The sequence below is a fragment of the Oryzias melastigma genome, linkage group LG21 (assembly GCF_002922805.2).
Source record: "Oryzias melastigma strain HK-1 linkage group LG21, ASM292280v2, whole genome shotgun sequence".
NCBI classification, from domain to species: domain Eukaryota; kingdom Metazoa; phylum Chordata; class Actinopteri; order Beloniformes; family Adrianichthyidae; genus Oryzias; species Oryzias melastigma.
In genome coordinates, this window is record NC_050532.1 from 1,279,209 (window position 1) to 1,293,022 (window position 13,814).

The following is a 13,814-nucleotide window of genomic DNA, read 5'->3' on the forward strand; positions in this document are numbered from 1 at the left end:
TATAAAGATTTAACATGATTAAATGTAGTTTTATGGTTTTAGACAGCTTTAAAAACACACAAATCTTCTGTATTAATACCAAAAACCTACAGATCTTTGTTAAAGTGCTGTTCAGGCATCCCAGAGGCGGTTTCTATGGCAACTGTGACTGCCTTTAACACGACAGCGAAACGTGTTCACGCTTCAGAAATGTAAACGACTTTTGAATGAATTTTCATTTCTTGAAAGTCGGTCAAACTCTGTCAACAATCCACGTTAACGAGTGTACGGTGAAAGCCCATCGACTCAACCCAGACTGTATCAGATGTGCAGCTGCCTCTAAAGATGCTTTCACACTGAACGCGATTCACAGGATAACTTCGCATGACCCGCCCCTCTTTCGTCACGCAACAACTTCACTGCTCGTCACCTATCAAAAAATGTGTTCCTGGGCTTGACTCTGCGACCACATGTGGGAGGAGCTAATAGCTAATGTTTTAGCATGATGCTATAAGGAACGGTGTCTGTGAATATCTCACTTAGAATGTATGAAGACACAGATGATGTTAAGAAATCAGGTTTATTTATTGTGAAGAGTTCTACAAAAACATCAGTATTCATGTCTCCATGTTTGGGTTTATATGATTATTATTCAAAGATTTTCCCAGAACAGGGGCCTGTGTCTGAATGACAGCCGCTTCCACTGTGTTTCTGTGTCTCTGTGGCTAACCTTGAAGACTGACTGTCTAGTTTTTACCCGAGTGGAAAAAATAAAATTAGGAGACCTTTTTCCTTTTTTTTATGTCTGGATGAGACCTCCGCACCCCGCAGTGGCTCTCTGTCTGCCAGCACATCGAGCGAGCTCTGCCGTGGGCGTGAAAACCTACGATATGTCCAAAGTGTATCTCGCCTTTGCCCCAAAAGAGGTAGAAGAACCCTGCGGCTCAAACGCTCCAACACTCGCTTTAGACCAGTATTCTACCCGCTGATCAAGTCACTGAAAGCGTCATGTGTCCAAACCTGAGTTACTGATTGGCTAATGTGATGTGGTGACCCGTCAAACTTCACATAATTCAATTTTGGCCGCGCCACCTGATTCACGCCTCGTCGCTTAAATCAAGCTGCTGATAGATCTTTGCGCTCAAATCACGCCGCAGGACTTCAGATCGCCTCATGTCGCATTCGGTGTGAGCGCACCTTTAGATTTACAAAAGAAGAGCTGATGTTTGTTTTTCCAAAATACTAAAACTTGAATTCACATGTTCAAGGTTTACAATTGGACTAAATGTGGAATTTCTGCAGTTTTTCTGATAGAAATGTTTTCAAATAACTTTTTAACTTTTAATAAAAAAATAGTAGTTTCAGTCCCAGAAACATTGATTGTTATCCGGTAGAATACAAGAGATGGCTTTGAAAGAATCTTTTTGTTGAGTTTATTTTGTCCTGTAAAAGTGAAGTTCTCTTTCATTTTGGTTTTTCTTCACCAATAGATTTGCAAACCTTTTCCAAAAAAAGACAATATTCTAAAAAAGTGTATTCATTCCCATAATTCCATTCAAAGAATGAAACTTTCACACAACATAGATTTGGACAGTATTTCTCCACTGTATTCTAAGTTTCTGAAATCCTGTTTTTATGAGTCCAATTTATGTAAAAATACTCAATTAAATACTGGAAATAATTCTAAACAGTGGGCCCTGAATTTATGTTCTGTAAGATCTTTGGAATGGAATTATAAATGTACTCTTTTCAATGATCTGGAATGAGGATGTGGTGGCTTTTATTCAGTCCTCTTCACAGCTGTGAGTCAGTAGAGTTGTTGGATAATTGTGTTAAAGTACATCTTAAAGTAGCAGCTGCTCCATCAGGGGAGGTCTAGATGATGTATTGCTGCATCCAGCTTCAGTCCTGTTTTTTTTTTCTTTTTAAAACTAAAATTTCTTTTGTTTTAAATCTTTTATTTCTTTTATTATGGTTCACATTTTCCTGCTTTACCTAGTTTTGTCCTAAAAATTATTCATTTTACACGTCTACATCTAAATTTGCTTTTACAACAATGTTGTGCAGTTGTGAATGCAATCAAATCTAATCAAACTTTATTTATAAAGCAGTTTTCAGGACAATCTTTGAACCATATGAAAAATAAGAGAATTTTAGTTCAGAATTTTCTTTTTTACTGTATGTGGATCTAATTTGTTAGCTTGCTTATGACAAGTTTTAGCAATCAAACAAACAAAGGTGTCAGATTTACTCCACCAATTCCCTCTTCATTCTTCACTCCATTTTATAGATACAAAGTCTGCTTAACTCTGCAGGATGGGACTGTTAGATGATGAGTTGGAAGTTTACCATCGTCTGAATCAGCAGCTTCTGTGTTACATAACTTCACACAAACAGGAGAAACTCAACATCATGCAAAAGTGCTGTTTTTTTTTTAACGGTACTCCAGCGATAACCTCTATACAGCTCTGTAATAAATCTACTATGTACACTAAGTGAAAAGTCGCTAACATTTGCAGCGTGGATGTTGTTGGTTGTTGGTGCAACGCACCCAAAAAGATCATAAAAAAGTGTTTGCGTGTGTTTATGTCCACTCCCCCAAGAGACAAAGCTTAAAGTCCACCTCAGAAGTGCTGTCTGAGTCCAGATAAGCTCCACAGACACACAAAAAACACACAACTCTAGATTTACAACTGTGCCAGCTGGGCCAGGGTACACAGGAGCGAAGGGAAATCAAATCAGGTGCAGGAGCAGAACCGTGTTAAAGACGGCGCCGTGTGCACGCTAATGAGATATGGAGAGAAGAATTACATGAAAAAAAAGAAATGGCCGGGTGTCTCTTTGTTTGCCTTTAAACCACTCAGACAATCGAGAAAGTGCATTACAGTTCCAGAAAGCCCCCCAGGCAGAGATCCACATCTCCAGAGGAGAGGGCGGCTGGCGCTGGGGCGGGCGGGGCAGGAGAGATGCTGATCATCACGGGACAGGAACCCCTGCTCCACCAACACAGACTTTGTGTAACACTTATGTCTAGATGTGTGTTTGCTGCTCTGCTTCCTGACACCTTTCTGTTTATCAGTTTGTCATTTTCTTGTGGTTTGAGGTCAGAACTTCCACTGCTCCAGAGCTTTTTTACATTATAAAAATGATTTTGGCTTTCTTTCTCCAGTAGATCAGATCTCCAGATAAATATCCATTCTTATCTCTGGTGACCTCAACTTTACATGTGACAATTCTCTGTGAAAAAATAGTGTCTTTAAAGATCTAGAACAGGGGTGTCAGACTTTTTTCAGAAATCCTGTCCTATCTGCTGCTGGTCACCTGGATCAGGTGTGTTTGGCCAATAAGGAGCTTCAATGACAAGTTTGGTTGGATTCTGACACCACTATCTGGAAGATCTGTCTTAGTGTATTTCATTTCTCACCCTTTGTGTCTGAAATGGGATTAAATAGAGCATTTCTGTGGATTTTCTATGAAGAAAGCTGCAAGAAAATCAGATATTGAGCTGTCCTAGTGTCCCACCGACACTGTGACAGCTCAACAGTTGAAAGGAATCCTCGCAGATGAAGAGTCATGTTGCTCTGTGAACGATCCTCTGTCCTCTATGCTGGGCTGACTGTGGTGGTTTCTGGGAAGTCTCCGTGTTTCAGCACTGAATGAACGTCTCACGTGACTCACATTGACATGATGGACCAGGCTCTCCTGCTCGTTGACTTTGTAGGTCTTGATGCCGTACTCTTTGGCCAAGCGAAGGATGCGGTTCTGGGTCGGTCCCACGTACGCCCCGCCCAGATCAACCCATTTGGTTTCCTTGTTCTGAAAGACATCAAGTACACAACTCAAAATGAGATGCTTTATTATTATAGAACAGACTAAACTTTGTGTTTTTGATTTCTCAATCCAGCTTCTAACTCTTGATAAATACGTCATCTTGAAACAAGTTTAGAGATCAGAGACTTCAAAAAATCAAACAAAGAGGCTTCTGTGCTGCAGCATCACTAAATGTATACCACACATACATGTTAAAAACTCAAAAAATAGGATTTTCATCAAAGGGGGACTTTAAAGTACAACGACAGAAAGTGCTGGATGCAGTAAAGTGTCTGTACACAGACAGTATTAATGACTAGAGTGTGATGCAAGGCCAAGTACGACAGCATCATCTGTCAGTGCGAGCAACTAACATTATCCTTACAAAATACTTGACAACACGATGGACCGGACACCCCAAAAAACCACAACCTCTCTATGAGTGATTGACTCAGGCTTAATGGTCCTCACACTTTGTCAAGCTGTTAGTTCTGACATGACAACCTTTTTTTAAAATCACAGATAAATTAGACTCCAACAAAACCTGATCCTCAGGGCTAGACAAGAAGGAAAGTCATACACAGTATCCAAACTTTATGTTAGATGTACTAGTACTGTCTACTTAGAGGTAGAATATGTACTTGCAGTGGCCTTACAAACTCATCTACTCAATATAATTCTCCTCTCCAATGAAGATTGTCTTTTTTTCATGTTTTTAAAATGTTCTTGGAGTATTTTTCTCAGAATAGAGGAAACCCATGGAATAATTTACGATTAAAACTGTGTTTCTGAGTATTTCTTAATTCAAATTGCGCTGGATCAGAAAACTGGATGCATGAAAATGTTCTGACTACTGAAATGAGCGCACAAACAGATCCCTGCGACGTGGAGGGGGCGGTTAACTCTCCGTTAAGAGACCCGCCCACAAACCAGAACTGTATTTTTAATGAGCTACTGCCGCTGTGCATAAAACATCTTAAACATTTTGGCAAAAAACTTAAATCACTGTAATCCTAATTAAAAGATCACTTTGAACGACTTTGAACTAGACAAAGATATGATTGGAGTGTGACTTTAAAGATGTAAACAACAAAAGGGTTTTAGCTTTTTAGCATCATTTGTTTATTTAAATTTGAAGGAAAAATGTCTGATTTTTCTGATCTTATAACTTTAAATTGTGCACAAATAAAGCAGGTTTTAGGAAAAATATGTTTAAAATGCAACAAAGATGGAAAAGGAAAACAATATTGGCTTCAGTTTCTGCAAAAATTCAGTCAGTTTGATTACATTTTAATCTTGGTTGTTTAGGTTTTAATATATACTGACAGCAACAGCTTTCTTTGCTCTAATTGGAGCCGACTGTGCAACCCAATGCAGCACCTGAGTGTTAAGAATAACAACAAGTTGTTTATGCATCTATTTTTAAGAAAAATATGCTAAAACGATGCAAAACAAGAGAACCTCTATCACAAGCCTGTGTGCTGTAGCATTGTCATCCCTGGTCTTACCCGCACAGTGAAGGTTCGGCCACCGACCCGGTTCCTGGCCTCCAGCACCACAGGATTCAGCCCGCTCTCTTTCAGCAGTTTGGCCGCACTCAAACCTAAAAACAGAGAAATGAGTGAAAACCATCTCTATCACTGTTCGTGAGTCATAATACCAGATCTTCAGATCTCAATCCCTCATTTTCTTTTGGAGAAAAGTTGTTATTCGCATATTTTTTTCACTTGAAGCGTTTTCACTTTGTAATCGTGCTGCTGAAATTGAGAGGTCTGCAGAACACAGAGGTACAGCAGCGACAGAGAGAGTCAGCTGACCTGCAGATCATGTGAGAGAACCACACGTCGTGTTCAGAGCGTCCATCGCACACACTGACCTCGGGTGAACCCTGTCATCGCTTTAACCCAACGAAACGCCACATACATGAAGCTGACATGCACGCTCATGCAGAGGTTAACTGTAGCGTGCAACAGCAGAACACACAGTGTAACCACAGTGAAAGACGAGGAGGAGGCATGTATGGCTACACTCATTTGTTTTCATTTTTCAAAAAGAAAACCCTGAATAAGGAAACTGTGCTTCTCTTGGAGCATGCTAGTTTCCATTTTTTGAAGTGTAATTAACTAAAAATACTCAAAATGAAATAACTAAGACTAGTTAGGGTGTTCAGATCCACACAGAACCCTAATACATGATGTTTTAACAATGGTATTTAAGTGTCAAAAAGATAAACTTCTTCATTGATTAAACTCATGGATGATATTGTCTTAGTGCTCTTTGGATCACTGACGTCAATCTCAGACATCTGTGATCATTAGTTTTCCAGGTGAGCTCAATTAAAGGAGAAACTACTAAAGAAGGACGTTCCACATTATTAAGCAGAACAACATTTTACAGTAACATAGGAAAGAAAAAGGAGATCTGCTGCTGAACAGAGTGAAATAGTTAAATGAACAAGGTATAAAAACCTTTATTTTTAATGAAAACTTCATTGTTCTATGAAGAGATTTGTGGCTGATTCAGACACACTTGGGTTTGTGCAGATCAAGACACAATGAGGAAAGTTTCTGCAAGACAAATCCATCAGATTTAGAGAGCAGCTGCTAAAATACCATCGCAAAGCAGCAGGGTGTCTCTGGAGTCCTACAACATCAAGGTGGAGGATCCTCCAGAGGCTGCAGGTAAACTTTCTATCGGCCTAAACAACACTCACAAGCAGAGACGGCTGCTGTGGATCCAGACACACATGAAGTTTAATCTTAGTGGGTGGTCACCATGTCCTAACAAAGCTGTGACGTCAATAAGGAGGTGGTGGAGTCATGGTTTGGGCCAGAATCATGATGAGAGAGCTGGTCGACCCCTGAAGGTGTGCTTTCAATAACAAAATCCTCATGACGATGCTCCATCTCATGCTGCAGAAATACCTCTGCATTATTGGATGCTACGAGCATCAGAGAGATAAACTGATGGTGTGGCCTCCCTCCTCCCCTGACCTCAACACTCTTAAGGAACCTTTGGAGCATCCTCAGCCCAAATCTCTGAGGGTGGAGTTCAGTTCACATCCAAACAGGGAGAATAACCTGAAATCCTGCAAATGAAATCGAGCAGAAACTCTTCAAAACGTTCAATGGATCCAAGAATTGTGAAGCTGCTACAAAATAAGGGATCTATGTTCAAATGTAACTTGACCTATGAAGATGTTTTTGATTTTAGTTTCAGTAAATATGACCTCCTAATGCAGCAAATTCAACAAATGACCACTTGTAGTTCTTTAGAATAAATCAAGTGTTGAGGAACTCTGTTGTATGTAATAATGTGGAAGAGAGTATTTTACTGACATTTGTATGGAATGTTTGGAAAAATCATGTAAAAATATGATTTGCAGAATGATTTAGCGAGTTGCAAAAAATGTCCTGATTTAACATTGGGTGACTGCAAAAAAACTAGAACAGTTTGGACAATCAGAGGCTGATTTCCACTTTACATGCTGCAAATAATGAAGTGAACTGATATTAGAAGTTACAGCTTTAGATATAAAAAGATGTCTAAAGCTACATACATACTGGACATTGAGTGAAATGTCAAAGAGGTCCAAATCTCACGAATATTGCTTCAGGCTTTTTCTTTTAAAGCTCCAATATAAGAAATCATCTGTCATATTATTCACAAACCGTGATCAATAATGTCTCCTCCATGATCAATTTTCAAAAGGTTGGTAGTTCCATGTCTTGAAAGTGATGTCATCTATACTTCACTACCAAATCTGAGTCCGATTGATCAAAGTTCAACTGGTTGAAATTTCAGCGTGCATTCAACTGTTTCATATGTAGAGCTTGAAACGCCAATTTACACGCATTTGAATAGACAAACGGTCGCTTGAACACCCAATGTAAACTTTTTTCTCGGAGGGAAAGTTTTCCAAAAACATGCTTCACAGATTATTTGATAACTCTCAATTACCCATATAGGTGTAAATATGAATGTGTGTCTCTGTAACTGACTGACAGCCCATTCAGGTGTACCCCACTATTGACCAACAGTAGCTGGATTAGCTCCAAGGGATTCAATGGGTTCTGAAAATGGATGTTTTTCAGCATCAAACTGAAAACAGACTGACTACGGACATCTATCATTTGGAAAACCACAAATTCTGTTTGGTGTCTAGACATGTCACTACCACAGGAACATCATTGACTGTAAAAAGTATCAGAGGACTCAGCAACTGGAAAATCTACAGGACTTCAGGCAATTCCACCACTAAAACCTCCAGAAACTGTAAACCGTGATGCCCACACACCTTCTAATTGGTAAAAGATGAGATAGTGATAAACTGTCCCCTTAATGCAACAATGTTAAAATAGTACACATCATAATCCTGCAGACTAAATCTTTCAGTTTTTCTTTACATTTCTTATAGATGATGATGATTTCTTGAACAGCTGACAGGAGGCAGCACAATCCAATTAAACAAACTGGTGGTTCTTGCTTCCTTCATTTGATCATGTCAGGCAAATGTTACATCCATTCATCTGTAGAACCCACTGAATCTGGAGGCATGGGGTTGCTGGAGCCTATCCCACAGGCTGTTGAGTGACAGTGGGGTACATCCTGGAAATGTCTCCAGTCTGTTGCAGTTTTTCTTTGGCCTCACATTCAAACCATCCAATCATTAAGCTGCATCACATCAAATGCTGAGTTTCTGATGTTGCTTCATTAGGCCAGGAACTGAGCCTGAAACCAGGAGGTAACTGAGCGAGCACATGACCAATGATATCATGAGTCCACATCCAAGCAGGAGTCCACATCTCTGCTGATGTTTCCCCAACTGTCCTCAGAGACGGATTCCCCTTTTCCGTCCCCCTTAACTCTCCCTCCCAAAGCCCGCTAAGTCCTGTTGAAACCAGCCCGGCTTATGTAAGTTTAAGCATAGTTTCTTGTGTGTTATCTCCCCTCAGCTTCCACTCCCTGCACAAACACATCCAGTCTGCCAGGCTTTGCAGGACGCATTATCCCTGAACAGAGAAGGCTCACAAATCTTCCGCCATTACATTGATGCTATTACCTGCTCGCAGCTCAAAAGGTCAGTCTCTGTCTTTGAAAACAAAGACCGACTGTGTGCCGGTCTTATTAGAGCCTACAGCTATTACCGAAAAAACTAGCTTCCTATGAGAATAATGCTTTGATCTGAGAGCTTCTCCACTGTAATTGAGGCTTTGCTCTCTTCTCTTCCTGTTTTTCTGAAGCAATCCCCTTTAAAGGGTACATGCTGAGCATTTCTCAGTTCCTTCAATTCACTCCCAGGCCGCGGTGGGAACAAGAATGAAAATATAAACAAGCTCAAACTGTTGCTGAGCTGAACGTCCACTGAGAGTTAACAAGAGCTGGAATTCCAAAGAGAGGAGCACACACCAGAGGTTGGAGAAACACAACTCTGTACCCAAAACTTTAGGAAATATTGACTAGAATATTATCACAGCTATACCCATGATGCACTTTTGCACCATTTATCAATGTGAGAATTGTTATCCACACACCTGACGGTCTGGGTTATTCCTGAAACAGACAAAGCAATCACATTTATTAAAAGCCTTTTGCAAAAGCAGATTTTATGTCACTGTTCACTTCAAAGGTTGGAAATTCCTGCATTCTTGCTGGAAATTATAAAAGGTGACGGTTTCAGAGCAAAAGCCTCTTTAAATCCTTTGAACTTTGCTTCAAAGTGACTCAATCCAACCAGAGCTCGACACTGAACATCTCCATGTTTCTGCTCAGTCGCTGTGTTTTAGTCTGTAAGAGTGGAAATAGTGTAGTCTGATAAAAATGTAAAAGCTTGGGATGATCCCCTCCAAAGATGGGTCAGAGAGTAGCTCCTGGAACCGGACCAGGGTCCACTTTGGTGGATTCAGACTGAAACTTTGTTCCAGATTATTGGTGGAAACAAACCCTGGTTCACTTTTAGTGAATGAGTCCAATCTGAAAACACACCAAGTCTGATGCACTCTCTCTCTCTCTCTCTCCCCCCAATACACACAAATAAGTACAATTGTCTAAAAACATGTATTTAGACCCCGCCAACTGAGAAACGGGATTATTTATGGATATGGATAAAAATATTTTTTACAACAATCCACTGAAGCCTTATGGCAGCTGGTTCACAGAAATAACTTTTTCTGATGTGTGCATATTAACTAGCTAGCATGTCTATTAGTTAGCTAGCATGTCTATTAATCAGCTACCATGTTTATTAATAAGTTACCACGATTATTAATCAGCTAGCATGTATAATAAATCAGCTAGCATTCTTTCTAATCAGCTAGCATGTCTATTAATAAACTACCATGTTTATTAATAAGCTAGCATGTCCATTTAATCAGCTAGCATGTCTATTAATAAGCTACCATGTTTATTAATCAGCTAGCATGTCCATTTAATCAGCTAGCATGTCTATTAATAAGCTACCATGCTTATTAATCAGCTAGCATGCCTCGATCTGCAATTATGCTCAGATTCAAGTATATGCAAAGTATTTAAAAAAGGACATAAATTAACTAAAAAGGTAATTGTTCTTATATAAATACAAGCCTTTCATTCATTTTTCACATATATCATTCTGGTATACAAGTGTTTGGAGGGAAAGTGTCAGTGAATTATTGAAGGAAATCACACACTAAAGATAAAAACGGAGATGTTTCTCCTTGAAAGTTTAAGCCCCGACTGTGAGAGGCTCTGTGCTCCTCAGGACACGCTAACTGATTTAAAGGATGTTGATATTTATCAGATGCAGCCACCTTAAAGGGCGTCCGTCCTCATCTGCGAAGCAGCTGGTGTTCCACCGCTTCATTTGTGCACGGTAAATGTAGAGCACATCACAGTGACGATCAAACAGAAGGAAGCCGTGTGTGAAATGTTCCCGTCTCAGAGCCAATCCTCTTCATGCTCAAGTAGGTTTGATAAGAATCGACAGAGACTTCTTTTTAGAGAAAGGCAAGAAACCAATTACAAACCAGCTTTTATATTCATTATAGGTTAAATGCATTATAGCTCGTTGTTAAAACTGAATACTAAATGCAAGCATGAACTGCCTTGTCATTAAGTTTTCTTTGTTCTTGACTTCTGCAGCCAGGCCAACTCTTCCTTTTTCCACAGCTTCTACTGCAGCTCCACGAGGCCTCAGCTGACCTGCCAGCCTCAAAGACCTCTGAGGAGGAGCTGAATGAATGCAGCTGTGCTGTCTGGATCACACACAGGCCTCCATGTCAGCTGAAAAACATGTTTAGACAACATGTCTGTTAGAGACCCTGTTTGAGTGCAAAGGATGGATGGAGCATGGACACAGATGCACACATGCATGCTCCACCTCGTCTGCTGCAAATGAAGGAGATGGATGGGGCGGACGCAGTTACCTTGACAACAGTAATTGTTAAGACTGAGGGAAGAAACGTGCTTGTTTGTGCGTGTTCTGCTTTGTCAGGGGGGTCTGCTGTTGGAGCTCTGTGATTAAATCAGTCATGGATGAAGTTTAAAGAACTGCTCTGTTGAAAAATTGTGTTTTTAACATGTTCTTGGGGCATTTTTCGGATGATGGAGGAAAAAATTAGGATTAAAATTGCATTTCTGAGTTATTATTTACTCGAATTGTTGAGAAGCAGGAGCAGAGGAAAAAAAGATCCAGTTGGAGATGACGAGATCCATGTAAGTCTTCGTTTTCCTCATCTGAAATGGCACCTGGATCAAAGCTGTATTGGATAGTTCCAGTATCTTTTGCCATTTCTGTTGCACCAGCAATGGTAAGTTGGGGTCTTGAGGGGCTGTAAGCTAGCGGAGAGAGTTTAAACAGAGAGCTCTAAGTTATGGATGATGGGAAGGGGAGATGGGGTTGTAAATGGTCCCGTCTACAACTCAAAGGAGAATTTCTCATGAAATATGTCCGTTCTGCAAAAATTATGTCCTAGAAAACAACACTTCATTTTAATTGGGCTGCTGAAGATGCTAAAATTTACAGCTAAAAATGCTGAAGCTAATAGCTGAAAACACTGAAGCTGCTAGCCAGCCAAAATATTAGCTAATTGCCAAATTAGCCTAAACATCAGCCTAACACTTGCGCCAAATGTTAGCTTGGTTGTCAGCAACACTGCTTCCCCTGCGGAAGCCCGAGTTCAAATCCTGGTTACGGAAAATGTTTTTATGCTAAAAAAAAACAAAAAACTTTCCAGCGAATAATGTTTAAGTTTGAGAATTAAATTTAAATAAATGCCTATTTTAACATATTCCAGGCAGCTACAGTGTTTCTTTTTAGCGTGCAGTGACATCCATGTGTGTGTATGTGGGGGAATTCTCCAAGTTTAAGAATTCTGAGTCCACGGACTCTGAGTTCAGGCTTGAACAACAAACTATCTTTGAATCTAGACAAATCCAAAGTGATGTTTTTTGGTAATTATAAAGCCAACACAGAGCTCTCAATTAAAGTTAATAATGACTTAATTGAAAGTGTTACAGAAATTAAATTCTTATTGATTGTTATTGATAACAAACTGAGTTGGAAGCCACACATCAGACACATAAAAACTAAAGTTTTAAAAAGTATTTCAATTATAAATAAATCTAAATATATATTAGAATACAACTGTAGATATTTATTGTACTGCTCTTTAATATTACCATATTTCACCTACTGTATAGAAGTTTGTGGTAATAATTATTAGAGTTCACTACATCCTCTCTTTATGTTTCAGAAACGAGCCATCAGAATTATACATAAAGACGGTTATCTTGATCACACTAACAATTTATTTGATCAATCCAGAATTTTAAAACTGTATGACCTTGTTGATCTTTACACAGTTAATGTACAGAGCTAGTGGGAAAACATTATCATAAATATCCAGAAACAGTTCTTAGAAAATGAGGGAGGAACAAACTGAGAGGATGCAGGAACTTCAAGGTCAGATTGATAAGAACCACAAAGAAAAGTTTCTGTGTTTCTGTGTGGAACTAAACTCTGGAACAAGTTAAGTAATGAGCTCAAACAATGTTCAAGCATTTATACATTCAAGAAAATGGATAAAGAAACTCTAATCTCACAATATGAAGATAAGACGAAAAGATCAACTGGTGTTTGAATAATTCCAAATGTCTGAACTTGAATGTGATAAAATAATCAAAGATTTTTCAAATGTAATCAATCAGTTTTATGTTATGTAATATGCAGTAATGATTACTGAAAAGTTTACAATCACTATGGTATTAATTTTATTTACTTGATCCAAAATATGTAGCAATGATTACAGGATTATTGTAATTATGTGTTCTAAAGATAATCAATGATTATTATATATTGTGTGAATCATTGATGTTTACTGAAAATATATAAGAATTATTTCAGAGAATGATCAATAAGAACTCTATCGTTACTTTAAAACTTGATCTCTATGTGTAATTATTATTTTTTCTGCATTTGTATTTTGATGATAATCAATGAGTATTATATATTTGTTACATGATGTATGATTGATGTTACTGTTCACTGAAATAATGTTTGATGAGATTAATCAATAATCAACAAGCACTTCACTTTACTATTGGGAATTACAAAAAAAAAAAAAAACAACAACAACCGGATTACATAGTTATGCTAAACAATGAAATGAAGTAAATAAGTAGGGGTGGGATTATATAAGTTCGCTTCTTCCCACTCCTTTTCAAGCAATCAATCAAACTCTACTGACTTTAGTTAATTATCACAAAAATGAGGGCTGCACGGTGGCGCAGTGGTTAGCGCTCTCGCCTCACAGCGAGAAGGCCCCGGTTCGACTCCCGGCTGGGACCTTTCTGTGTGGAGTTTGCATGTTCTCCCCGTGCATGCGTGGGTTTTCACCGGGGACTCCAGCTTCCTCCCACCATCCAAAAACATGCTTCATAGGTTCATTGGTGACTCTAAATTGTCCCTAGGTGTGAATGTGAGAGTGAATGTGTGTGTGATTGAGGCCCTGCGACGGACTGGCGACCTGTCCAGGGTGAACCCCGCC

The 13,814-nt window shown here is 39.2% G+C and overlaps 1 protein-coding gene and 1 long non-coding RNA gene across 2 annotated transcripts in view; one reads left to right on the plus strand and one right to left on the minus strand.

Annotated features, from left to right (window-relative positions):
• mao (monoamine oxidase) overlaps positions 1 to 13,814 on the minus strand; it is a 43,973-nt gene that overhangs the window by 23,111 nt on the left and 7,048 nt on the right. The window contains exons 2-3 of the mRNA XM_024286512.2: positions 5,298 to 5,392; positions 3,658 to 3,795 (exon numbers count right to left, since the gene is read on the minus strand). Coding sequence (XP_024142280.1) covers positions 3,658 to 3,795; positions 5,298 to 5,392 — 233 coding nt within the window. The remainder of the gene's footprint in view (positions 1 to 3,657; positions 3,796 to 5,297; positions 5,393 to 13,814) is intronic.
• On the plus strand, positions 6,184 to 9,183 carry LOC118597908. The gene is made up of 4 exons (XR_004946914.1): positions 6,184 to 6,247; positions 6,333 to 6,470; positions 8,745 to 8,869; positions 9,033 to 9,183. It is a non-coding gene; the product is annotated as an uncharacterized LOC118597908 (long non-coding RNA).